This window comes from Brassica napus, chromosome C8 (assembly GCF_020379485.1).
Source record: "Brassica napus cultivar Da-Ae chromosome C8, Da-Ae, whole genome shotgun sequence".
In the NCBI taxonomy this organism is placed as follows: domain Eukaryota; kingdom Viridiplantae; phylum Streptophyta; class Magnoliopsida; order Brassicales; family Brassicaceae; genus Brassica; species Brassica napus.
This window is the reverse complement of record NC_063451.1, coordinates 37,157,175-37,183,273: the sequence shown is the minus strand read 5'-3', so window position 1 is coordinate 37,183,273 and position 26,099 is coordinate 37,157,175. Positions and strand designations below refer to the sequence as shown.

Here is a 26,099-nt window from a genome sequence, read left to right as displayed (position 1 = left end):
ACTTTCTGATTTATATAACACCTCAATCATTCGATCGAGTCCCACATCTTTTTTAGAAGAGCATAATCTTTATAAAGATTTTGTTTTTATAGTGAAATATCTAGAACATGGTGGTGATCTTAAAGTAAGTGTACAAAAAGGCTTGTCATGATTATCATTATTTTGTTCCATGATCATCATTTGTTGATCTTAGTTACTTAGTATTTTATAACTTTTAATTGTTTTCAATTGTGTTGTTCCAAGAAAGAGGTTGTTTTGAATTTATAAGTTTTAGTCACAAATTGTATGTGTTTTAATCAATTCACAAGTTTGTTTCGGTAAACGGCTAGAACATTTTCCCATAATGAGCAATCCTCTTTTGGTGAATAGTTGTGGTTTTCAGGTCGAATCATCTTGGTTGTTTACATAATTTGCTACCTTCTTATACGTTATAGTAAAATTTTACATTCATTACATAATTTTGGCTTTTGATTTCTCATGTATGTACCCAGACGATTAATTTTTGAGAGGAAAAGGCAACAAGGTCTAAAATACTATTTACATTTCTTCCAAAAACAAATAGTTATTATTGAGTTGTTGACCGGTATAAAGATAACATTTATGGCGGACACAACATGAAGATTACATTACTGTTTATAAAAGCCACTCGGCGACACAGTATGGCTAAGAAAAACCTAGGTATGTGCACATCATGTATTGATAATGCACGTACATATCCCACATTTTTTCTCTATATACCAAATAGATATAAGTACGTCATAAACAGCATTCATCAATTTTATAACAACATGTAACCAGGGCCGGCCCTAAGATTTAGGAGACTGTATGCAATTTTTAAAAAAATCCAGTTAAAATTTTTTTTGGTAAATTTGGAGGCCTAAAAAAAATTTTGGGGATTTTATTCTATGTATTTTTTTCCAAAATTTTTGGAGGCGTAAGACCAATGTTTCGGTAGGCTTTGTCCAGGACCGGCTCCGCATGCAACACAAGGATTTGGAATTCCATGCACTAAACCTATGCACCTATTGTCAAATAGTAACATAAAAGGTTATATACGTCTAAAACATATCAACGATTGCGCTGATTCTTGTGCATTGGAAAGTATTAGAAAGATATTGATCTGCCAATTTTGAGAAAGATCATCTCATACGCTTCATACGAAGCAATCTTCTTGCAACATTTTGCCGTTTGAACATTATATATAACTCGAGATACAAGTTCACCTAACAATTCAATATATGCAAGAATTAAACATTAGAATGCATGGGTGTAAAGGGACCCATCGATACCCTCGAGATGCGTCTATGTATCGTTTAACACATTTGGATGTGAACAAAATTCGAGATGACGACATTCAGTGGATGAAAACGATAACAATGGTCAAAGCGGTAGAACAAAATAAAGACAAATTCAGAATAAGAAAGCCATATGGGATGAAATTATTGGCAGATTAAATATTGATTAGCGTGTAGCCACACAAATACGATAACACAGTGTCATATATGCAGTGTGTAAATTTAGTGTTTACAATCAGTTTGAATTCAAGGGTGGATTGTTATAATTATTGTAGCTTATATATTTACGTAAAGAAGATGATTTCAACCTCCAAGCTATATGCCTCAAATAGCTAAAGGTTTTAGGAGACACTTTGTTATGCAAGAAAGATTAACAGCAATGATTTTAGGAGACACTTATTGGTAGATCATATTGCTTAGTGGAGAACTCATGTCAAGTTTACCAATAACCTACCCAGTGTTTATGTAACTTTACATTGCGACTGTTATCTCCACCCTAATGAATTTACGAAATAATGATGACAAAATCGATGAAAAATATAGCAATCAAAATGGAATCTCAGGAGTAATATGCTTATGTTTAAAATGATAATCAAAATGGAATATGTCAAGTTTTTAACTCATACAATGCATCATGATATGAGTTATGAGTATATAAAATTGAAAAAAATAATATACAAAATAAAATAATATATATTGGCCACCCACTACTTACTAAACAATCACTTTGTTCTTCGAATATGCAGCTTTTCATTCAACTGACCGACATTGCTGATGTCTAGTATCAAAATGGTCGTTTACATGCTTTTCAAGTGGTACTATTTAAAGAGGTTGGATCTTTCAGTAATTAGTTATATTTTAATGCTTTTTATATTTTAATAATGATTAGTTATAAATTTTATAATTTATTGTATTTATTAAAAAATTGAGTTAAAATTATAAAAATAAATAATCATAAATTATGTATTTATAACTAAATTTATTATATTTTATTAATATGTGTAAAAGGTTTAAGTATCTAATAAGAGAGTAGATTAATTTCCCTAATACTTTCTTTTTCGGAAAAAAAGTTTTCTGCATTATTGACACATATTAAGAATACAATAATTATTTATAACTGAACTTTTTAGTTATTTTTATTACATTTTTCTAATAGCTATCAACCAATTATATTTAACTAATTCAAATATTTTTAACTAATGTTTTTTAATATATAGAAAAAATATTTTTAAAATATAGAAAATTTATAATTTATTTTTAGTATATATTTTTAATAAGTATCAATCAATAATAAATTCAAATGTGTTTAACTAATGTTTCTTAAAAATATAAAAAATATATCTTCCTGGAAGAAGAAAAAATCCAAAAAATCATTTCGGGAAAGTAGGAGCACACAACAAATTAATAAGAGTAGAAGATCAAACACAATAACGTCTTTGACCCCCAAAAAAACTCCCGAGTAAATTACAAAAGACGACAGAGACAATACAAAAAAAAAACAGAGAGACGAAGATGATTGACTAGAAAGATACTACTTACTTTGGCCAAGCCACTACTGCTCAGACAATAACTCACTTCTCTCTCTCTCTCTCTCTCTCTCTCCCCTGCAATGTCGCAGCCTCTCACAGCAACTAGACCGACCAACGCCGCAACCTCTATATTCCCTCTCCGCCAGCCGCCGCCGCTCTGTTCTTTCCTCTTCATCATAGTCCTTATCGTCGCCACTTTCTACACTCTCCACCACCCAGACGCAACTCCTCCTCTCCTCTTCTCCCATAACGCCCTCACTCTCCGCCGCCTCTTCCTCTCCTCCGCCTCCAACGCCACCGTCTCCTCTTACCTCCGCGCTCTGACCCGCCATCCTCACCTCGCCGGAACAAAACCCTCTCTAGACACTCTCAGCTACGTCACAAACCACTTCCAAAGCCTCGGGCTCGACACTCACCTCGCCGAGTACGAGGCTCTCCTCTCTTATCCTGCGCACATCTCCGTCGCGGCGCGTTTTAGCAACAACACGACGGTGGAGTTCGACTTGAACGACGGCCCCGGAGACGATGATGTGGTTAGGCCTTACCACGCTTACTCGCCGTCTGGATCGGCGCAGGGTAACGTCGTGTTCGTGAACCACGGCGAGGAGAGAGACTACCGCGCGCTTGAGCTGATCGGAGTGAGCGTTAGAGACTGTGTGGTGTTAGCGAGAAAGGGGGAGTCTCTTGGGAGAGGAGGTATCGTGAAGATAGCTGAGGCTAAAGGTGCGCTTGGGGTGCTAATATACGCCGAGAACGACGGTGGTGGATTCGGGGGAATTGAGAGAGGTACGGTGATGAGAGGGATCGGAGATCCGGTTAGTCCGGGCTGGCCCGGAGTTGTCGGAGGAGAGAAACTGAGTTTGGAAGATGATCGTGTCGCTCGGAGATTCCCAAAGATTCCATCTTTGCCTTTGTCTCTACGCAATGCAGAGATCATATTGGCTTCTCTGGGGGGAGCTAGAGCTCCGGTGGAGTGGCGTAACTCGGGTCGGGTCGGGTCAGGTCAACGGGTTGGCCCAGGACAGACGGTTGTTAACATGACGTTACAGGTAAACTAGGTAACTGGAGAGTCTTGTAGTTTCCGTTATTTGTCTTGAGTCTTTGTAATTTAGTGTCTTTTATTAGCATGTGTGATTAATTTCCGTTAAAACCTTTTTGAATATTAGATTTTGAAAGTTTTTAATTTGACCTTAATGAAGAAACTTTTTTGAATATTGGCTTTGAAACTTTAAGGGGGAGTTGACAATGAAGAAAGTTCACAATGTTGTGGCTACTATAAGAGGTAGTGAGGAACCTGACCGGTACGTGATTCTTGGGAACCATAGAGACGCGTGGACGTATGGAGCTGTTGATCCAAACAGTGGAACATCAGCTTTACTCGACATTGGTCGACGATTCTCTGTGTTGCTTAAATCTGGTTGGAGACCACGTAGGACCATTCTTCTTTGTAGTTGGGATGCAGAAGAGTTCGGAATGGTTAGTTAAGAGCAAACCTGAATCTGCATAATGGCTTTTGACTAAAACCAACATTTGAGTTTAGTGTCTCTTTTCTTTTCTTGTTTTGTAGATTGGATCAACTGAATGGGTCGAAGAAAATGTTCTGAACTTAGGTGCAAGTGCTGTGGCTTATCTTAATGTGGATTGCGCAGTCCAAGGCTCTGGGTTCTTCGCTGGTGCAACGCCTCAGTTAGATGGTCTTCTTTTAGATGCCTTGAAGTTGGTCCAAGATCCTGATGATGTAGCCTTGACAGTTGAAGAGACATTCAAGTCTCAGAATAACATTGTGAGTAGAAACATTGTGTAATCTCCACAAGGGTGTCTTTGTGAATGATGTTATGCTTTGAAATGGAGTGCAGATAGAGAGGCTAAGTAGAGTAGATTCTGATTTCTCCGGGTTTCTTCATCATGCTGGAATAGCGTCTATAGACATGTACTATGGTGCAGGTAAAACAAGAACTTGATTCCACAACATTCAAGAATGTGATGATGAATTCATGTCTAAGTGATGTTTTTTTTCAGATTATCCTGTCTACCACACTGCTTTTGACTCCTATGATTGGATGATCCGCAATGCAGATCCGTTGTTTCATCGTCATGTTGCCAGTTAAACTTTTATTTTCTTCCTTCTTATTATAGTTTTCATGGCTGCTATGCAGAGGAGTTAACTCTCTTGTATGCTTTTCTATATCTCTCAGTGGCTGGAGTTTGGGGACTTTTAGGAATCATCTTGGCTGATGAGCCAGTCTTACCGTTCAATTACATCTCTTATGCAGAACAGTTGCAGGTTTGTTTTTCTACTCACACTCCCTTTTATACAAAAAGATAGAAAATAAAACTGAATTTATATGTGTTTTGGTGTACGGTTCAGGCACATAGAGATGCATTGAGCAAGCTCTTACAAGGGAAAGCCTCTGTTGATCCCTTGAGCATGGCGATACAAGAGTTCTCTTTAGTTGCTAAAGAAGCACAAGATGAAGCAAAGGTTCTTAAGCCGTTGATGTATATAAATATTTAATCTTTCTCTTCTTTTGTCACACCTATTCATATCTTGGTGATTGATTTTGCAGAAGCTAAAGGAACAAGCATACAACAAAAATGATGTTGCAGCAGCTGCCAAGAGAAGAGAGTTAAATGATAGGATGATGCTTGGGGAAAGAGGGTTTTTGGATTCAGAAGGGATCAAAGGGAAAGAATGGTTCAAGCATCTTGTGAGTTTACTTAAAAACATCATATGGTTTTCAATACCATTTCTCAAACTCACATGTGACCTTGTGTTTGCATGTCTATGTAAAGGTGTATGGACCTGCAGCTGAACCAGAGAGCAAGCTAGGTTTTTTCCCGGGAATAGCTGATGCTATTGCAACAAACTCATCAGAGGGAATGATCGAGCATGAGATATGGAGAGTTGCGAGAGCGATTCAGAGAGCAAGCAGAGCTCTTAAAGGAGGGTTCACTTGAGAAAAAAAACTCCGTTTGTATATATGTATTGTGTGACTGTAGATTGTTGAAGCATAGCCTCTTACCTTATGATGTTAACCAAAATAACAGTGTAGTATTATTCAACACACGTTCAAGACTAATAGAATCTTGGTTTTAAACTCAAAATAACCGTGTCTTATCTTTATGTAAGACATCTTCACTGAATCTTAAGAGTATGTACGGTCATAAGATAAACTCGAATCTGGAATTACTTCGTTGACCTTATCTTCTTCTTGCTCCATCTCTTCCTCCATTTTAACATCAAACTCATCATTTTCAAGTTTAGGTACCCCCAAATGAATGTCCTTTGTCTCTGAATAACTAACTCTTTTTGAGGAATTGAGCTATATTATATTTATATATGCGCATGCATGCATAACCAGAGTAATCCCCTGTATATTATTGAGAAGCATTACAACTTCTTTTTATAGCCACATATCATCACTAGAATGATTCTTAGAATCATTAGAAAAATATGTTGGTTCATCTAATTATATAATAATTTTTTTATTAAACTAACAATAAATTCATCATTAATGTACTTTATTACTCCCTCTGTTCCTAAAAGTATGATGTTTTACAGAATTTTTATGTTCCAATTTATAAGATGTTTTTATTTTTCTAGGTAACTTTTACTTTATTAAAAACTGTGTACCCAATCATATTTTAATAGTCTATTTTATAATTGGTTGAATATCATTAATTTATAGTTTTAGTGATATTTTCTAGACAAAAGTAGTTTTCTTAATATATGTGTTTCTATCTACACATCTTATATTTAGGAACGGATGGAGTATTTTCTTAAATAAAATTTACGGAATTGCCTAATGTGGCTAAAGTGTATATGACAATTAATGATTTTGAATAATAAAGATTTGATAAAAAATAGTGTATCTTCTATCATATTTGTTTAATTTTAAACTATTAAATAAATTAAACAACCACAATAACCATATAATAAAAATTTTGATTTTTATGTATATGTTATATTTTGAATTTTTACAAACGGCTATAAATTACTAAAACTGTTAAAAGTCTCACATTCAAATTTTATGATCCATGGTTTAAAAATTTTGTTATGACAAAATACAAATGATTACAAAAATTATATAAGTAAAAAATCTAATTTAATTAATTATTAAGATTAATATATATATATATATCGTTTTAAATTAAACTATAAACCATATAAAATACAATATTTTAGTTTCAAAATTTACTTTGAACAATTTTTTTGATAAAAATTTTGAACGATCATTGACAACTTATTTTTTAAAAAATTATAAATTACTAAAACTATTAATGTCACAATGAAAATTTTGTTATCAGTAATTTAAATTTTTTTCTATAAAAGATACAAATGATCAAAAAAACTATATGAGTAGAAATCATCATTTAATAGACATTAATATTAAAAATATACTAAAATATATTATCTATGTTAGTATCATTTAATTTAATAATATATCCAATTAAATAAAAAAAATATTTTTTGGATTAATAAAATTGATTTATATGTTCGCACCAATTTAATTATATATTTAATAGTTACTGACTTTTAATTATTTAATATATATTTATTATTTCATAATATGTAAAAATATTTAATACATAAAATAATTTATATATATAATGTTGATCCCGCGCAAGATGCAGATCTTAACGTAGTGTGGTTGTATTTGGTCAGTTGTCACTCAAATCTTTAGTTTTACATTTCCAATAAGATCATACGAAATGTATGTGGAAATATCAACATAGAAATTGCAGAAAACCGAGTTTCTTTGTAGTAAACATCGAGAGAAAGGAACTAGTATTTATTCTCTCCTACTTTTTTTTAAAAAACAATGTTGACTGAAGCAAAGAAGACTAATAAATCTGAATTTCGATGAAAAAAAAACTAACAAATTTCAATATTTTTTACTATTCACAGCCACAATAATAGTATCTGTGAACATTTAAGTTTTTCTTCTCTTACAAATTCTTCATTAATTTGGGATCAATTACCATAAGGAAAATAACATCTCATATATCCGAACATTTGTTGCCCCTTACGAATATTCTAAAATATTGCCTAAAAAGAGTTTTAAACCATGGGTTTGAAAATTTCGAACCGATAGTAAAAATAAATCACACACCAAACATTTTATTTTAAATGAAAGCAGAACCAACTATTGTTTGCTAAAAGAAGTAAAAAAAAAAGGTGGGAGGAGAAAATAGTTAGGGAAAAGAAGAAGTCAAAGAGAAAGCAACGACGTCGTAGTCCTTGTCAGAAGAATATACCCACATGTTTGAAAAGAATTTGTCAACGCAAAAACAGAAAATGATTTACGTATAAGTAGCCGTTCCCGACGCTGCCTCTGATTTCATTTCTCACAAACCATTAATCTTCCTCTCTGTCTCAACAAGTTTCTTCAATAAGACAACAATTACTCTTCTCTTGGGTTTTTCTCTAAGACCATCCTACAAGTGTATTTGTCAACGAGAAAGTCAGCAAAAGAAAGTTTTGTAAGTGTTTTGTGAATCTATTTTACTTTTTTTTTTTTTTGTTCTGATGTGAAATGAGGATCAAGCATGACTTTGGTCATTGCTTTCTTTCCGTTATTGTTTCCTCTCTGTCTCCACAACATCTGTTTTATCTTCTTACAGAATTGTGTTCATAACGTACGACTTTTTTGTTTTGTCGGAACTGTGAACTTTCAGCTTGATTTGTTTACAAGTCTTTTTTTGTATCAACAAATTTTTGCCACCTTTCTTGGATCGACGTATAAAGAGTGTTGCCTATCACATAATAGCATCTTATTTTTATTTTTTTTAACATTTATATTAATGAATTGAGTTTACAAAGTCTTTGTGTAAAGCTTCTGTTATGAAAGTAGGAATGTAAAAGAAAGATTCATAAGAAGCATCTTATTTTATTGTTTAAAAAGGTCTTGTTGGCTAAATAATTTACAAAATTATTGTACGAAATGTTGAAAAAAGAAAATAAAACGAAAGGACGTCTCCAAAATATATTTTTAGTTAAAATTTATCTCGTTGAACTGTTTAAGTCTTGTAACGAGAATAACATGTAATTTATGAATTTAAAATGGTTATAGTCTTTGGTACACTGAATAAAACTCAATATTAAGATATAGCTAATCCTTAATTATTAATCATGGGGTTAATTATACGTACTAAATGTGTGTTCTTACGATTAACGTATAGGAGAATAAAAAGAGAGCAATGGCAGGAGATCAACTACACGTGCTAAACGCACTCGACGTCGCCAAAACGCAATGGTACCATTTCACCGCGATTATCATCGCCGGAATGGGATTCTTCACCGACGCATACGACCTTTTCTGCATCTCCCTCGTCACTAAGCTTCTTGGCCGCATTTACTACCACGTGGACGGCGCAGAGAAGCCAGGAAACCTACCTCCAAACGTCTCAGCCGCGGTTAACGGCGTTGCGTTTGTTGGCACACTCACGGGCCAGCTCTTCTTCGGCTGGCTCGGTGACAAACTCGGGAGGAAAAAAGTTTACGGCATGACTCTCGCGGTCATGGTCGTATGCTCTGTCGCTTCAGGTCTCTCCTTTGGGAGCACACCAAAAGGAGTGATGAGCTCTCTCTGTTTCTTCCGGTTCTGGTTAGGTTTTGGCATCGGCGGGGACTATCCGTTGTCCGCGACCATTATGTCTGAGTACGCTAATAAAAAGACACGTGGCGCGTTTATAGCCGCGGTTTTCGCCATGCAAGGGTTCGGAATCTTGACCGGGGGGATCTTTGCGATCATCGTGTCTGCGGTTTTCGACGCTGAGTTTCCTGCTCCGGCTTATAAAGTGGATGCCTTGGCGTCCACGGTACCTCAGGCTGATTACGTGTGGCGGATTATACTCATGGTCGGTGCTGTGCCTGCTGGGATGACGTACTACTCAAGGTCCAAGATGCCGGAGACCGCGCGGTATACTGCACTCGTGGCCAAGGACGCGGAGCTAGCGGCTTCGAACATGTCTAAGGTTTTGCAAGTGGAGATAGAAGCAGAGCATGATAGAGTGGAAGAGATTGCTAGAGATAGGTCCAAAGCATTTGGCTTGTTCTCCAAGGAATTCATGAGACGTCATGGTCTTCACTTGCTTGGAACCTCAAGCACATGGTTCTTGCTCGACATCGCCTTCTATAGTCAGAATCTTTTCCAGAAAGATATCTTCAGCGCCATTGGATGGATCCCTCCAGCTCAGACAATGAACGCAATCCGAGAGGTTTTCATGATCGCGCGTGCACAAACCCTAATCGCCTTGTGCAGCACGGTACCTGGTTACTGGTTCACAGTTGCATTTATCGACATCATGGGTAGATTTGCGATACAAATGATGGGTTTCTTCTTCATGACTGTCTTTATGTTCGCTCTGGCGATTCCTTACGACCATTGGACTCACAAGGAGAACAGAATCGGGTTCGTGGTTATGTACTCCTTAACGTTCTTCTTCGCAAACTTTGGACCTAATGCCACTACTTTCGTGGTGCCTGCTGAGATCTTCCCGGCTAGGTTTAGATCAACTTGCCATGGAATCTCCGCGGCTTCTGGAAAGTTGGGAGCAATGGTCGGTGCGTTTGGATTCTTGTACTTGGCACAAAGTCCTGACAAGAACAAGACAGAACATGGATATCCTCCAGGGATTGGTGTAAAGAACTCGCTCATTGTTTTGGGTGTGGTTAATCTTTTGGGGATGGTGTTTACATTGTTGGTTCCTGAATCTAAAGGCAGGTCTTTGGAGGAAATGTGTGGTGAGAACGAGGACAATGATGAAGGCAGCAGTTTCAGAAACAACCACTAAAACCGCACGGTATCAATTGGCATAGAGGTTCTTAAAGATTTGTATTACTTATTTTACTTGTATTTTTGTTCACTATATATCTTCAAATTTCTTGACACTAGCAGCTCAAGTGATTCTTTATATCCACTTTCTATTGATTGATTTAAAATGGTATAGGATCTGATTCTTTTACACATCTGTTTCAGTTTTTTTTGGAATTTTTTTAAGAACTTTTTTCTTTCTGTAATCCATTGTAACAAATGAAATAAAGGGAATAGAAAGCTATTATGATGGAACTGTGTTTTTCAGTTTTCTTTGTCACCACTGAACTAAATAAGAAAAGGATTTTAGAATCAAATATCAAGCAGTATAACACTAAGCAAAACAGTGGTTGTAAACTTGATTGAACTCGTATAAAAAAAAGACTTGGTTGAACTGATTAGAAAGTTAAGCAATTTAAAAAAAGTTAAGCCATAAAGAATAGCAATTGGTCCACTGCTCATAGTTACAAGGCTGCTTTGTCTCTTGTGTTCTTGGGACAAAAAAAAGTTCATGTGTTCAAAGTTACAGTATATACACTGATGAGTTGAATCTTCTTGCAAAGAATTTGAGCATGGCAAAACTTAACGTTTTGGCCCGTTCTGCATAAATGGGCAAAACCAAAACTGCATTGTCTTGCTTATTCAACCATTTTTTGTTCAATCTGCAACCACAAGAGAAGATGATTCACGGTGCTATGTACAGTGTGACTCTATGAAAGATGTTAATTGTACTTTTTTGAAGGTATCAATGAAAAGCAAGAGTAGAAAAGAGAGCTTTGTAAAAGAAAATTAATAATAAGAAACTTCTTACACTTTATACCACTGGCGGAGCCAGAAAATATTTATACTGGGATCATAATTTAAATTAAATTAATTAAATTAAAATTTATTTAAAATATAATTGTCGAATACCAATTTAAGAGTATTTGTAATATAAACTATTTAGCTGTTTTAATTTTTAGAAGAAATTGTATTTCAAACAAAAAATATAGTACATAAGATATTTAAAAAAAAATAAATTTTAAATAAAACTTTAAAGCAAAAGTGGAAAATTAACTAAATAAATTGCAAAACAACTGAAAGAAAAAAAAAATATGTTGCAAAAGAAATATATTCTCTATAATGAATATTTTAAAAGATCCAAAACAATGAGAACGTAAACAAAGCGAAAAAAAACATATAAGAAAACATTAGAAAAGCAATAAAAACTGGTTTGATTTATAAGTTCATTTTAAAGGGTGCAGTGAGGAACATCATAAGGAGGGTAAATGAAAGGAAGTAGACCAACTGAGCAACTGTTTTTCACGTATCTAAGCTTAAAATTCTGTTTTTCACATATCTAAGCTTAAAATTTTATTTTTTCATATTTGACCGGGGTCAGCTGACCCTCCTCCTCACCATCTAGCTCCGCCCCTGCTCTATACATATCTTTTGTTTATATGGTGAGTGAGTACAATACATGGGAGCACTACTAGACACAATACTATTCAGTGGCTGTGAACATCACCGACCATACACCAATATTCTGGATCTTTGGTTTATGTAAAAAGAATGAACTTATGCGTATAACTCGGACATAGAGGCAGCTTCGTGAACAGAGACCAGCTGAAACCAAACCATGCAATGTAATAATTCTAATCAATGTGTTGCCTTCATCGACCACTGGTAAAAACTGTACAGGCGATGGAGATGACTCCATTTTCTTCATAGCTTCAACCGCCATTGTCTCCGGTCCAATTTTCCTCGGCTTCCTTTTTATAAATTCAAACAAAGCTTCAACATACACCAAAGCTTACAAGATCTAAATAAGAGCTGTATTCTCACCTGTTGCACATTTCTCCAACACTGAGTTTGAAGATAGCTTCTCCACTTGCTTTAAGAGTCCGGCGAAGATCTCCATCAAGCGATGATCATGATCAACCACAAGCAAGCACCCACATCCTTTGCTGGTTAGCTCCACTAACTCATCCATGATCAAGTTTCCTTTTTTACAAACAAAAAGCTCTTTTTTCTTTTTTCATAACATCCTTGACCTGCAAGAAACAGACCAATAATATATTCACTCCCAAACCCTAATGGTTCTTAGAACTTAAATCTCAAGACCATACCTTGAAGATCAAGCTCTTGCCGATCCGACCAGCAGGATGATTAGCTGCATACTCCTCCTTGGTTAGATTCCTAGCCGTCATGAGTGCAACGGCGATGGTATCACCGAACACCATCTGAATCGCCGTGGAAGTCACCGCTCGAGGTCGAGGTGTTTGAATAAGTGGTTGAGGAGATCATGTTGGGATGTGAAGAGGGCGAGGAGGTTGTCTTTGGAGATGTCTTGGTGATGTTCATTGTCATTTACGGAGGAGAAGTTGAGATGTGGCGGTGGCAGAGATGCCATTGTTGATCGGAGAGAGATGGATAGCTTTCTTTGTGAGAGATATACAAAAGCAGAGAGTGCATTAATGGAGACGGAGGCGCAGATCAGTTAAAAAGCAGTGAGTGCATTCATAAGAGAATGGCAAAAGCCAATAATATAATTACGTTTACTATTTTGCTTGATTTATCTTTTTTTTTTTTAACTGATTGTATTTGAATCTAATCATTTTTATAAGTAACTATTTTTCTAAGAAAGAAAAAATAATAGTTTTATCCTAAAAATGCATGTGAAACTGTTTAAACATAATTTGTTTTTGATCATTTAAGAGAATGGCAAAGCCAACCATATATATACGTTTACTATTTTGCTTAATTTTTAATTTTTAGTAAATGTATTAGAATCTTATCATTTTTATATATAACTTTTTTTAAAAAAAATATATATAAGGTTTTTCCTAAACATGCATGTCAAAACTATTAAAATTAGAAATGATGAAAACTATAAATTCAGTGACCTCAGATTTCTCCTATTTTTAGTATAACTTTGTGAAACAAACAAAAGAATAGTATTATTAATTTTGCAAATGGTTGAAGAGTATTATATTGAAAAAGGTGATTGATCTTGTACATGATCGATCTGTTTTACCGTAACAGCGAGGTTGTAGCTTTTATATACAGCTAACACCATCTTGATTATTTGTCATATTTTGAACACATTATGGAATATCTATTAGCTGTGAGCTAATAGAATTAAGAAGGGGTTACTTCAGCTGATCTTAATAATACACATGAAATTCTATGTGTACTGAATAGTGGATCAAACCGGTAGTCATTTGTACCGTACGGTGAGGCTAAGCCAAGTATGAACAATCTGAAATCAGATGTTAGAAAGTTTGAAACAAGTCTCCATTAGACCAAATAACATGTAATGTGTTCTGAAGAAAAAACAAAACATTTTTAATCTGTATATAATATAAGAGTTTATGGATTAAAATACTAGTAATAAAAATGTACTAGATAGAATTATAGGTACACAAACAAAGTTTTGAACCACCTCCCAAACAACATATTCTACAAATCTACTGAAAATTTTGGGTGGTTCTTGATAATCTACCGTATGATCAAAAGAACTGAGAAACTAAAAGTCACTGTCTTAATCCCCCTACTTGAGAATGGGATGTTAACACGGAACACAGGGGTAGTAGTTTCCATCTCCATCATCGAGTGAGTAACTGGACATCAACCCAGCAAGCTCATCTGCACAAAACATCATAAAAATAACAGAACATACATGAGATGCCAAACGGGTAGAGAACTAGAGAAGAGAAATATATTACAAGCACGATCTATAATGGACAGCTTCTCTTTGGTGAAAAGAATTGAACATAAGAACCCTCATGTTCAGACACATGGTGGGTTCGGTTCAAGTTGTCCCCCCCCCCCAGGACACGATTCTTGATAAGGCAAAAAGACCAAACCATCAGAAGAATCACGTGACCAATCTAAAACAATGCAAGGCAATCTTAGTTAGCTAAAAGCGAGCGATTAACATACCATCATCCGGAGGTGCCGGGACGTTTCCCGCTGGATCTTGGTCGACCCAAGTATTCTTGATCGGATCGAATCCTCTCATACCCGCCCGATTTGGGTCGCCCGGTCTGTCCATGCCCGAGATACCCCTGCCGCGGTTGTTCCTGGTGAGGCAATCTCTGACTCGGATCCATAACTCGGGAAGAGTCGAGACCAGGTTTCTCGTCTTTTCGGACAAACCCTGGCCTAAGATGCGGAGGGACGAACTTGTGAGGTTTCGGAGAAACGGACATCGGAGCCGGAGGAGCTACGTGTTTCTCAGATTCTGAGGTCCGAGCTGGAAAAGAAAGCGAGGAAGCTGGTCCCGTATGTCCTAAAGGACGGAGAGAGATCTGATTTGGATCTGGATCAGAGATGGTTTGATCCGGAGTCTTGGTGGGAGCTGGAGATGGTGGAGGAGGCGTAGTGGCTGTTGCCGCGGAGGAAGATTTTAAGGGCTTGGGGGAAGGTTTGGTGAGGATGAGCATACGGCCATTGGAACGAGCAACGGAGGAATAAGAAGCAGGGGAGGAAGAAGGATCTCTTTGGAGGATGTGGCTGTAGTTGTATTTGTTGTTGTTGGTTCTTGCCATTCAATCTTTCCCTTGTTGCTTCTTCTTCTTCTATTAAAGTTTCCCTTTTTATATTTTGGGACCAAAGACAGGAAGAAGATGAATCTGTTTTCTGGTTTTCGTTTTCTGTTGTCTGCCTCCCCCTTGTTTCTTTATTTCTTAAATACTCATTTAAGATTGCGATGTACTTTAATGATTGCGAAGGTGAGAAAGATAAAGGAGGACGCAAAGTCTTGTGTTATTCAGATTAAGCACATGACACGTATCCATCCTTTTCTAAGATAATTTTATTTTATGGTAAAGTTTTTTAATGGGATAATAGATAATTAAAAATTTTAATGGGATAACAGATAATTAGAAAGTATAATTAAGCATAAATTCTATGTTTGAGTTTATGTTATTTTCGTTAGTTTAATCTGCTGTGACTAAGCCGCGTCCAACGTCTACGTTCTGCAGAGTGCAATATCAACTTGACCTATATATCAGACATACTAAGCTAGAAACATTCAATAGGAACTTAAATCATGTACACACAAACTATCATCGTACTTTCCACAGTCAAGACACCAACCTGATTAATAAACTAGCATCCTGAGTTTCTGATACAACATTTAAAAAAGTTTCACATGTTCTACAGCGTCAGATCTTACAAAGCTTCTATGCCGCAGGAAACCCCATATAACCATACCGCTGTTATGTGCCTTCGAACATTGCGAGACGGTGTTAAAGAAAAGCCCAGAAATTGAACACCATTCAGTACTTACTATATATATAGAGAGAGAGAGGGTTTAGGGTTTATAATGCTTACTAAACCCTAAACCCCTAGGTGGGGGTTGTTGAGCCGATCACGACTCTGCATAGTTCCTAAGGTCAAAAGACATCGTACTCGAGCAACTGCAGCAAATGAATCATGAACGAGTTGTCAGATGTCAGCTAAAATTTTGGTGCTTATACATGGACAAAACAAGTTAAAACAAGATTTTGATCACCTCTTATCGACGTCTCTGTAAACTCCAACCAGAGCTTCGGCCTTGTCATAGAAGCTGTCCTTGAGAGATATTACAATGCTTTGGAAGCCATGCCCATCCTCTGCATCCTGATTGTCACGTGCTGCTTGGCAGGATTTGCTACGAATAAACTGAGCGACTTTTGCAACGTTTAAATTATCAAGCGCAGCATCCACTTCATCCAGTATGAAAAAGGGCGAAGGCCTATAGCTGAAAAAGATGGAAAGCAAAACACCTCATCATTGCCATTTTCACGTTTTTGGGTGGTAAATAAAAAAAAATAACATGGCAACTACCAAGACCACAGTCTGCTACTCCAACATCAAAGACTTTCACAAAAAATGATTGGAGATAAACTATGGTATAACTAGGTTGTTGGGGATACCTATGGATGGAGAAGAGCAATGCCAAAGCGGCAACTGTTTTCTCTCCTCCAGAGAGCTGTTCCATGTCACGGAAACGCTTTGTGGGGGGCATTGTTGTATACTTTATACCATGTAGAAACGGATCATCCTCATTCTCTAGGTTTAGATAAGCAGTCCCACCCAGTGGATGCGTGTTACTCTTGGTTAGCTGTTTGTAGATCTTGTCAATGATGCTAGAAATGTGGTTGAACGCTTCCATAAATAGCTCATACCTGCATAACAGTTTGTAGTCAGCAGCAAAAACTCTAATTGAATATATGAATCTCGTCTAAAAAAACTGAGATGCACTTGTGTGAGCATTCTATCCAAACAGGTATCTCTATCAAGTAATTTCCATAGACCTAGAATTCTCACTGTTACTTGTCCAGCTTTGGTTCTACCATAAAGTCGCTGCTATATGCTAGCAATATTCTTCAAAGTTCCAAAGATCATTTCACAAGAGAAATTTCGAGTTACCTCTTCTGCTTAACAGTATTGTATGCATCCGCTACTTGTTTCTCCTCCTTCCTGGCAGCTTCAAACTCTTGGCTAACTTGTTTTTCTTTCTCTTGTATAGCCTCATACTGGTCAAGTGCTCTCAAGTTTGGGGCCGTTCTTTCAATCTCTGATGATTTAGATTCTATTTTCTGCCTAAATTCCGCATCCATTTTGTCACGAGCAGATGGTCTCCGTTCTTGGAGATGAGCTCTATCCAACTCACTAAAGTCATACTGTGGCCCATCTGAGTCATCTTCCTCTTCCGCAGCATCTGATAAAACAGGAAGGGCAATACGTTCAAGCTCACACTGCTCAGCTATTTCCTGTTTTTGCGAGATCAGCTGCTCAATTTGCGTTTCCTGATAGCAAAAGGGAGCTTTAGTGCACCTATACTCTGACAAAAAAATCTTTGGGAAAAGATTTGATGAGTCTCCATCGTACCTTAGAATTTATCTGACGATTGAGTTTGGTTATGCTAGTTGTCGCTTGAGAAGCCTGCTTTTTCCAATCCAGGATTTCTTTTTCATACTCTTCTGATTTTTGTTTGCACTCTGCAAGCAAGAGTATTAGATATTCGCACCTCTATGGAAGAAAAAAAAACACTGCAGATTTGGGCTACGCAAAGAACATTAGACAGGGATGGTGACAAACAATGTATATGGTTGTGTAAGTTAAGGTTATACCAGTAAAGGTAAATAGGATAACAGGGGAAGAGAATCTATAATACTGAATTTTCACATCAACCATGTGTCAGCCACTAGCATTTTATCTTAATATCATCGCTTTATCTAAGATGTGGTGTAACCATACAATTAACGCAAGAGTTCGAGCAGATAATGTACATATAAAATTTGTTCAAGCCCAAGTCACTTCAGAGCAATCTACAAACAACTAAACAACCCCCCAGGAAATCATAAGAAATTTTCATATTTTAATGCGTTACTCCAGTAACAGGTTCCAACATAAGGTCACCAATATCGACGAAGCAAACTCATATACGGACAATGTAGATCATGTTGATTGATGTGTGCTATGAATGAAATCATCAAACTGACAACTTATAATGGCACTGATAACTGGAAAAAAATGCATAGAACAGAGGCCATCAGATTTATGTAGAGAGAGAATCAAAATACCTCCCATTTCCTTTTTCCAGTTGTTGATTTCATTAGTAGCTTTTTCTGTTAACTCCTTAAGTTCAGACTTCCTCTTCTGTATTTTTTCCAAATCAGTTTCCAAAGAACTGATAGAAGATTCTAGCTTCCGAATTCGTGATCCCACATCTCGGTTTTGCTCATATTCCACCCTGAAATTCAATAAGAAAATTATTTTAATAGACTAATAAGAAAAGTTTCGGTTTACTATAGGCAGTACGTCAACTCAGGTAACTAGTTAAGTTGGCGTATTGGGAGTTTGGTAGACATCTAGGTTTTTACAGGCTATAGCTACTGACCCCTACACACTTGCTAATGTAGACAGCATCTGCCTACTAATCATATAAATTTCACAGAGCTGTAGTGCCTAGTGATAATTAAAATGGAAAAAACAGTATGATGCACAACAAAATGTTCATTTTTAACTGGGTACGAAAAAAACAGCTGAAACGGTGACTTTGGAGTCAGGGCTATCTATTAGCACAGAAATGATGCAATAGAAACCGATAAAGATTAAAGCTGTATATGAGAAGTCAAAATAAATCTTATATGTAACCAGAAACACAAAGTAAAGGAAACATACTGGTATTTCAACTTAGCAAGCTGGTTACTAAGATTCAGCCTTTCTTCAGCCACTTCTTGAGCCTCCTTGAGCTGTTTTTCTTCATATTCACGTATATTAGCAACACCAACAGACTGGCTAAAATCCTTATAGATACGGTCCACAATCTCATTGATTCTTTTCTCCAACTTCCTGATTTCTGTATTCCTCTTATCAACCTCAGCTCTTGACTACAATACCAACGGCATTCAGTCATATTTGTCATCAGGTTTTAACTTTACCAAATATCAGAAAAAGATATTAAATTACCTTAGAAAGTTCAACATTTATGCGTCTACTTTCTTCAGCAATATTCCGCTTCTCTTGCTCAAGATGTGGAAGTTTGTCTTTGATGCTTTTCTATAATACAAAGCCACCAATTAGTAATTCCTAACAGTGCACAGTGAAGTAAGTTAGACATACGGTTGGTTTACCTTCTCGATTTCGGCATACTGAATCTTTTTTTCAAGTCCACTTATTTTACCCGATATTTCGGACTCCTTTATCTGCATATCTCGAATAGATCCAACCTTTTCCAGTTCCAGTTCATATTCTTCTTTCTTTTTCATCAGTCCTGCACAACCGAAATGTTGACTCTAAGACACGTTGAAAGTGAAGACACTTTAAGCCAGCTGGTGACAAGCCAACCTTCAATTTTCTTGTCATCCCATTTGTTAGACTTTGCTTCCATTCCACCACTGGTACCACCAGTCATTGTTCCCGCCTTTGTGAGTAATATGCCATCAACAGTAACAACTGGAAATAATAGAAATCAGGATAGGTAGAAATCAAAGCCAACGTTAGTGCAAGTATATGAGCAAGTTACATATAAACAAGGAAACATGAACACAACCTTTAAATCTCTCTCCAGTCCAGCTAAGACGCTTGGCTTCGTCAAGGTCGTCACAGACAAGAGTATTTCCAACAGCAAAGAGGACCGCCTTCTCTAATTCAGGATCGAACGTGAAGTGGTTAAGGTCCAAAAACATAAACTGGAAACCTACGCATATTAACCTTCCTACGTTTGTCAATTCTTATTCAATACATCAAAACATTCTCAGGCTGCCCACAACTATGGACGCAATGAAGCCAAAGAACGAAGAATTAATAAAGGCAATCTTGTGTAAGCCAAAAGTCTATCATTCACTTATTTGCAAAGGATATTGGATAACATCGAACGCCAGCTTTGCTGTGCCGTCCAAATTTCTCAATCTTTCAAGCACTGGCTTGACACGTACTGACTGAAGAGGAATAAATGTCATAGGAGGAAGCCTTTGCTCTTTCAAGTACTGCATGAACAAAGAAACTCATTTAATCACATACCTAGAGTAGTGGTACAAAATGCTCAACATGTAATTCATAAATCTTAGAAGGTAGAAAAAGATCCGCAAAGTTAAGTTCGAAGACAAGTAAAACAGAATGGGGATCAGTTATTAATTATATGGAATGAATTCTGCGCGAAGATGATTGCGTCATAATGTTAAATACCCGTTTGTAGCACATTTCTCTATTTGGTAATCAATATGAATTGATCATCATATAAGAGGTGGTAAAGTTTAAAGCATCATTAATTTGTTGGCATAGAACAGAGGTGTAGTATTACGGTAAAGCATATCTTACTCAACTGTTAACGAAAATGTAATTGTCAGTAAAGACGAGATTAAAACTATGAAAGAATATTAACAGCTTGCATGGGATTAGAACGACACAACAACCATAACAGAAATACCTTGATGCAGTCCTTTCCTGTGTTTTCATCTTCTACAACTACTGCATCCATAAATCGCCCCATAGCAACAGTAACTGCAAGGTTGTATTTCTTCCGATTTGGTCGACACAGATCAGTCATTCGACCATGAACTCCTTGAAATAGACGCTTGAGAGACTCAACAGCCTGCGTTAGCCTGCTATCTCTCTCATTTTCATATCTTTCAGCCGTTAGATCACTTAACTGATCTTCTAACTCTGCAATTCTAGTCTTCAATTTCTCAGATGCATTCCTGTGCACGTAGAAGTGGGATATAAACTATCACATCAAAATAAAAAAGACGGAGCATGAGGTATGCAGAATGCATTGCGCCTAGCTCAAGAAAGGGTTTTAGTCAAAGTATGAAATTTAGAAAAGATATATTTTTGATAAGTGAATTATCAATATCTCTCAAGCCATATTTCAAAAGATGAAGCAACTATAAAAAGAATCTAGTGAACAGAACCATGCTAACCTGGCATCTCGGTGCTTTTCTTGCAGTGATCGTAACTGCTTTTTTAAACTAGTTGTTTCGTTCTTATATTCCGAGGATGAATCTTCAATCTCTTTTTGCCTGGATTTCATTCGCTCAATTTGTTCATCAAGATCATTCTCCCTATTAATCAGTTGCTGGTAATTTTCTTCCAGATTTCTCAACGCTTCGAGATCAGTATGATATTGCCTATCTAGCACCTCTTTTTCATCTCTGAGCTTAATGGTTTTCATCCCAGCTTCTTCTTTTCTGAGATTGATAAACATGAAGGAAAACCGATAAGAAAACAAAGCGGTTTATAAGAACTCAAAAAGATGGACGAATATGCATGTAGATGGCGAATCCAGAAGAATATTACAAAAAATCACAAGGACATCACCAATAATAGACTGTAAAAAATAATATAAACGCTTAACTATTTGTTTTGTTACCATTATTCAAAGCAGAGAAACATACTTATCTAACTGCGGACCAAAAATTCTTTCATAAGACGAGATTGTGAAGCGACAAGTAAACACATGTAGTATTCATGTCATATGAAAACTCAAGCGAGAAGAACAATTAGGAAAAATAGAGAATGCAAGTTGTTGAATATTGATAATCTTAGAAACGTTGGAAAATGGTATGCTTCTGATTAAAAAGAGAGGGAAAAATCAATGTTTCTTTCAACTCACATTCGAAAATACTCTTGCAGTTGACTGTCAAGCATTGGGAGCTTCCCGCTGCTATCTTGTCTCCTCTCGTTTAATTCGTTCATTTTCTCATTCAGATCCTTGATGCTTTTCTGCATCTGTTCAATTTCTTTGGAATGCTTCCCTTTTTCTTTTTTCCTCTTATCCACCTCCTTTCGACTGCTCTCGATTTTTGATTTTATGCGAGCTATCTCCTCCTTCAATCTCAGAAGCTCAGGTTGCTACAGGCAGGAGAACAACATTTATAACTCCTCAAGTAGAAAAAAAAAACTGTTATCTAAAGACTTCACAAGGTAGTATACTCACGTATTTTCCAAGCTTGGAGCTTCTCTCAGCAATCTTCTTTTCACGTTGAGCAATTTCTTTCAAATACTTTGCTTGTTCCACCTTTCTCTTACCAGCTTCGTGCTCAAACTTCTCCAGCTTCGCCATGACATCTTTACGATTGTTCTTTTCAGCATCAACATCTTCATTTGCCTTCTCGATATCATTCTCAATGTTGTATAATTGCCACAGAAAATGTTCCCTCTTCAGAGCTTTCTGCAATGCGTGAAGACATTACTCAATACAAATCAAGGAGGATAGCTTCCTTCACAGACTAAATGAATAAACTACTCCACTAGAGAAACAACAACTACCAGTTCTTCTTGCAGCTTTAGATGCTTCTCAGCTTCTTCCTTCTGCGCTTTCTTCAGCTTCTTCTCAGCTCCAATCGTTTTCTTCTTCTGATATATAAGAGCTGCTTTCTCTTCAGCGCTGGCCTTCTTCTCCTCCAACTCTTCATACTCTTTCTTAAGCTCATCAGAGCCAGAAATCTGCTCGAGAAGTCCAGTGAGCTCTTTTGAATTCTTGGAAGCAACAGATTCAACATCACCCTACACGAAATCAGACATCAAAACCACATGAATCATTCAATTATAGAAACAAAAGCATATAAAAAAAAAACGAATCAAGTTATGAATAATGAAGCACCTGGAACACTAAGAAGTTACGAGCCTTAACAAGTATCCCTATAGATCTCAGCTTCCCATTGTACTCTTCCCAATTCACAACCCTATTATCAATCCGATACTCACTCCCACCAGAGCTAGTAATAGTACGAGTGAAACGAAGCTCCACTCCGTCGTCGAGGAGATACACGAGGCGGACGAACGCTTTCCTCCCTCTCTGTTCCTTCTCTCGGTCGTCGAAGGCGTAGATCAGATCCTTAAGCTGAGATCCACGAAGTTGACCGGTGCGAACTCCGAGGACGAAGCTGATCGCGTCCATTAGGTTGGATTTGCCGGCGCCGTTGGGACCGATAATCGCGGTGAAGTCCTTGAAGGGACCTACTAGCTGGTGACCTTTGTAGGACTTGAAATTCTCCATCTCGAGCTGCAGGATCCTCCCCGGCGGGGATTGGATAGCCGGCATGATTGGAGATCTCGTTCGTTCGGAGGGAGATGGAGTTTAGTCGAGTTAGGGTTTCTGGAAAGTTGGGTATATTCTCGGAGAAATAGAAAAAGGAAGGGAAAATGGCGGGAATCGAAAATATTTAGAGGCGAAATCTCTCTCTCTCTCGAGGGATTTCAGAAAATCGATTTTCCCCTAAATCCGGAAGTCGAAGCCGAGAGGAGATGACAGTGTGAGTCGAGCAATACGCTGTCGTTTTGAGATGTTCTCCTCGTAAACCACGCACGGTTTAATGAATTCAAAAGCAGCGGTTGCGGGAGTTTGCGGATGCGAGTGGTTGCGGTTTCTAGCGGTTTTAAAAGATTTGTACGACTGGTTCTGCGTTTAGAAATTGGTGCGTTTGCGAGATACTTATGACTGGTTAACTACCAAATACAACAGCGGTTAAATAATAAATTAACAATATTTACATTTTATATAATTATAAAAAATATCAAAAATCATAATATTATAATAAATATGAAAATTATATTTAGAAAGTTATAGTTTTAAATTTTTAATATTATAGGAAATATTTTTATTTTAAAATTTTTATAATATTAATTAAAATATAATAGAAATATTTTAGTATTTTTATAATTCCAATTTAAAATTTTTATTGAATATTTTTATTTTTGTGTCTATATAGTTTTTGAAAAGAAAAAAAAATTTATCCTCCCGCAACCGTCCGCAACCACAAACGCTAGCTGGAACCAGCTTTTGATTTTAAGAGGTTCATAACGGTTTTAAACGATTTGTAGCGGTTTGTATAATTGTTTCGAAACGCTGTCAACCGCTAGCAACCGCAAAAAACTGCGTTTGCGAGTGGTAGCGGGGAAACCAGTCAGGCCCTTAGCTTTTAGCAGTTCTCAAGCGGATGTCACCATTTGCACTCGCTTAGCTATAACTGAATTATAATATTACAAAATTCATGTTTGCGTAGATCTCTATTATTAAAAGAGAAGTACCCATTAAAAATACCCCTAAATTTTCTAACTTATTTATACTTTCATGCCACTGAGAATTAAATTAAACTATTTATTTTAATGTTTGTATTTTCCAGTTAAATTAATGAGTTTTTCTTAATCAAATTTAAACTTAATGTCATTAAATAAACCTACTTATTTTAATATTTGTTTTTCCAGTTAAATTAATGAGTTTTCTTTAATTAATTTTAAACTTAATGTCATTAAATGAACCTAAAAATACATTATATTTAACGTAGCTTATTACGTACGAGTACCGCCCAATAATGAACTTGAATTTTATTTTTACTAAAACGTGAATCACTTGACTTATGTAATATTTAAAATATATTAACTACAATATAACAAATGCATATAACCTACCTATACTTTAGTTTGAAATGATCATGTTCAAGTTTTATATAGTCAACTTACATCATGCATCGATCGATGTACAATATTCAAACCACCTATAGTTTTCGTTTTCTTTATAAGATGTATCAACCAACCAATCATCTCATTTATTTTCTAAACTTTATAAAAAAAACAAATCAATAAATACAAATTCAAAATTCAATATCTTCTATTAATCAAAACAGAATATCTTCAATGTCGTATCTTAAATGTACCTATTAAATATAGAAACTGTAACCATAATTACACTAATTATAAGAATAGATTTGATTCCAACCAATTGATCTATTACTTCAGTAATTGATTTGCTTGCAGAAGAGAAAACAATAAATTAAAAATTTATAAGAATATAAAGATATAGAGATTCCAACCAATTGCATATATTTGCGTATGATTTCCGCATAATAAGCTTCAAATTGAACATTGAAAAAGATAGAGAGATTTTTTTAATCTTTTACCGACACAAACTTAAACAAAACGAATAGTTAAATGTAATTTTTTTTTGTTACACTTCCCAGAAAAAAATGGTTACAACATGAGTTTTCATAATATGGCCTTTTAAAATATTAATGTTATGGATATTTAATAATTATCTTGACGAAAAAAAGACTATAAATAATTTATTATTAATAAAATTATGAAATTATTTACAATTTGATAACTAATTCATCGCCCTTTTTTATATGTTAAATTTTTCATAGAAGTTTAAAAATTATTTTATTTTCTTTAAACATGTATAACTAATTTATAATCTTTTATGTCATACTAAGTCACAATATAATATTTTTTCATATTTTACATTAATAACCATTGTTTTTATATATCGTCTACAATTCTCTAATTACGTCTATTTGTTCAATTTTTTATATGATATCGAATATTCATCGTAAATAGATGATTTAAGATGCCAAAAAATATAATACTTGGTGAATATAATACATCAAATATTACAAATGCATTATTTAGTTAACTAAATAACCAAAAACCGAAAATTCAAATCCGCGCTGGTCAGGGTCTAGTTAAAAGATTAAACTAAAACACGATTTAATTCATTGATTTGCTTGTTAATAAAATATTACATGGATGGATTAACCTGATATAATTATTAATTTATGAACTAGATGGCTAAAAATAGTCAGAGTCAAAAAGGCTAATCTTTGTATTAAACAGGGTCGAATCCAAAATATTGATTTATCATCCCTTAACTGAGCAGACGATTGTTTTGGCTCGTAATGAGCTAAGTATGATCAGATCCCTTGTTAAGTAAACAGAATATTTTTATATGTTCTGTAATCCAAAAAAAAAAAAGTTCGGTTCATTTGTTGGAGGTTCTAGGAGATGTATTGTAACATGGTGTATTCTACAGATTTTTAAATATTGGGTCAGTGATTCTAGTTTGATCTTTTATGTATATATTACTGGTTAGCTTGTTAATTATTGTAATGTTTAGTTACAAAAGCATCGAATGAATTACATTTTGGGGTGAATGTACATTTGCTTAAAACTGCTCTAGATTTCATGCTAATAGTAATAGATGTTGG

General features: G+C 35.7%; 5 protein-coding genes across 5 annotated transcripts; 2 read left to right on the top strand and 3 right to left on the bottom strand.

The window, feature by feature from the left end:
* The first annotated feature begins 2,721 nt into the window (after window positions 1–2,721).
* LOC106411900 (probable glutamate carboxypeptidase AMP1) lies at window positions 2,722–5,929 on the top strand. Its single transcript, XM_013852756.3, has 9 exons — window positions 2,722–3,873; window positions 4,058–4,300; window positions 4,392–4,607; window positions 4,681–4,768; window positions 4,844–4,927; window positions 5,020–5,108; window positions 5,193–5,306; window positions 5,392–5,532; window positions 5,618–5,929. The coding sequence occupies exons 1-9, from the start codon at window positions 2,905–2,907 to the stop codon at window positions 5,780–5,782; spliced, it is 2,109 nt and encodes a 702-aa protein (XP_013708210.1). The 5' UTR covers window positions 2,722–2,904; the 3' UTR covers window positions 5,783–5,929.
* Window positions 5,930–7,449: 1,520 nt separating this feature from the next.
* LOC106414632 (probable inorganic phosphate transporter 1-7) lies at window positions 7,450–10,926 on the top strand. The gene is made up of 2 exons (XM_013855256.3): window positions 7,450–8,308; window positions 9,008–10,926. Exon 2 carries the CDS (start codon window positions 9,026–9,028, stop codon window positions 10,619–10,621), a length of 1,596 nt encoding a protein of 531 aa, XP_013710710.1. The 5' UTR covers window positions 7,450–8,308; window positions 9,008–9,025; the 3' UTR covers window positions 10,622–10,926.
* Window positions 10,927–12,198: 1,272 nt separating this feature from the next.
* LOC106413060 (probable arabinose 5-phosphate isomerase) lies at window positions 12,199–12,863 on the bottom strand. Its single transcript, XM_048766966.1, has 4 exons — window positions 12,750–12,863; window positions 12,466–12,652; window positions 12,320–12,414; window positions 12,199–12,246 (listed from the first exon to the last, which is right to left on the bottom strand). The coding sequence occupies exons 1-4, from the start codon at window positions 12,861–12,863 to the stop codon at window positions 12,199–12,201; spliced, it is 444 nt and encodes a 147-aa protein (XP_048622923.1).
* Window positions 12,864–14,005: 1,142 nt separating this feature from the next.
* On the bottom strand, window positions 14,006–15,319 carry LOC106412015 (protein IQ-DOMAIN 14). Its single transcript, XM_013852900.3, has 2 exons — window positions 14,566–15,319; window positions 14,006–14,268 (listed from the first exon to the last, which is right to left on the bottom strand). Exon 1 carries the CDS (start codon window positions 15,171–15,173, stop codon window positions 14,568–14,570), a length of 606 nt encoding a protein of 201 aa, XP_013708354.1. The 5' UTR covers window positions 15,174–15,319; the 3' UTR covers window positions 14,006–14,268; window positions 14,566–14,567.
* Window positions 15,320–15,641: 322 nt separating this feature from the next.
* Window positions 15,642–23,395, bottom strand: LOC106415021 (structural maintenance of chromosomes protein 1). The gene is made up of 18 exons (XM_048764642.1): window positions 22,721–23,395; window positions 22,387–22,623; window positions 22,055–22,288; window positions 21,731–21,969; window positions 21,039–21,305; window positions 20,546–20,816; window positions 19,981–20,105; window positions 19,670–19,779; window positions 19,465–19,572; window positions 19,251–19,390; window positions 19,087–19,176; window positions 18,799–19,007; window positions 18,198–18,367; window positions 17,503–17,612; window positions 17,041–17,420; window positions 16,545–16,796; window positions 16,142–16,369; window positions 15,642–16,046 (listed from the first exon to the last, which is right to left on the bottom strand). The coding sequence occupies exons 1-18, from the start codon at window positions 23,159–23,161 to the stop codon at window positions 15,998–16,000; spliced, it is 3,660 nt and encodes a 1,219-aa protein (XP_048620599.1). The 5' UTR covers window positions 23,162–23,395; the 3' UTR covers window positions 15,642–15,997.
* Between the last annotated feature and the right edge of the window lie 2,704 nt (window positions 23,396–26,099).

Coding starts and splice junctions, on each gene's coding strand:
- LOC106411900 (XM_013852756.3), top strand. CDS start 2,905: ATGTCGCAGCCTCTCACAGCAACTAGACCGACCAACGCCGCAACCTCT. Junction 4,301..4,391: donor ATGCAGAAGAGTTCGGAATG/GTTAGTTAAGAG, acceptor CTTGTTTTGTAG/ATTGGATCAACTGAATGGGT. Junction 5,307..5,391: donor AAGCACAAGATGAAGCAAAG/GTTCTTAAGCCG, acceptor TTGATTTTGCAG/AAGCTAAAGGAACAAGCATA.
- LOC106414632 (XM_013855256.3), top strand. CDS start 9,026: ATGGCAGGAGATCAACTACACGTGCTAAACGCACTCGACGTCGCCAAA.
- LOC106413060 (XM_048766966.1), bottom strand. CDS start 12,863: ATGGTGTTCGGTGATACCATCGCCGTTGCACTCATGACGGCTAGGAAT. Junction 12,653..12,749: donor GCAAGAGCTTGATCTTCAAG/GTATGGTCTTGA, acceptor TTATGAAAAAAG/AAAAAAGAGCTTTTTGTTTG. Junction 12,247..12,319: donor TGGAGTCATCTCCATCGCCT/GTACAGTTTTTA, acceptor GTTTGGTTTCAG/CTGGTCTCTGTTCACGAAGC.
- LOC106412015 (XM_013852900.3), bottom strand. CDS start 15,173: ATGGCAAGAACCAACAACAACAAATACAACTACAGCCACATCCTCCAA.
- LOC106415021 (XM_048764642.1), bottom strand. CDS start 23,161: ATGCCGGCTATCCAATCCCCGCCGGGGAGGATCCTGCAGCTCGAGATG. Junction 21,306..21,730: donor CTGCAAGAGTATTTTCGAAT/GTGAGTTGAAAG, acceptor TATCAATCTCAG/AAAAGAAGAAGCTGGGATGA. Junction 16,047..16,141: donor TACAGAGACGTCGATAAGAG/GTGATCAAAATC, acceptor CATTTGCTGCAG/TTGCTCGAGTACGATGTCTT.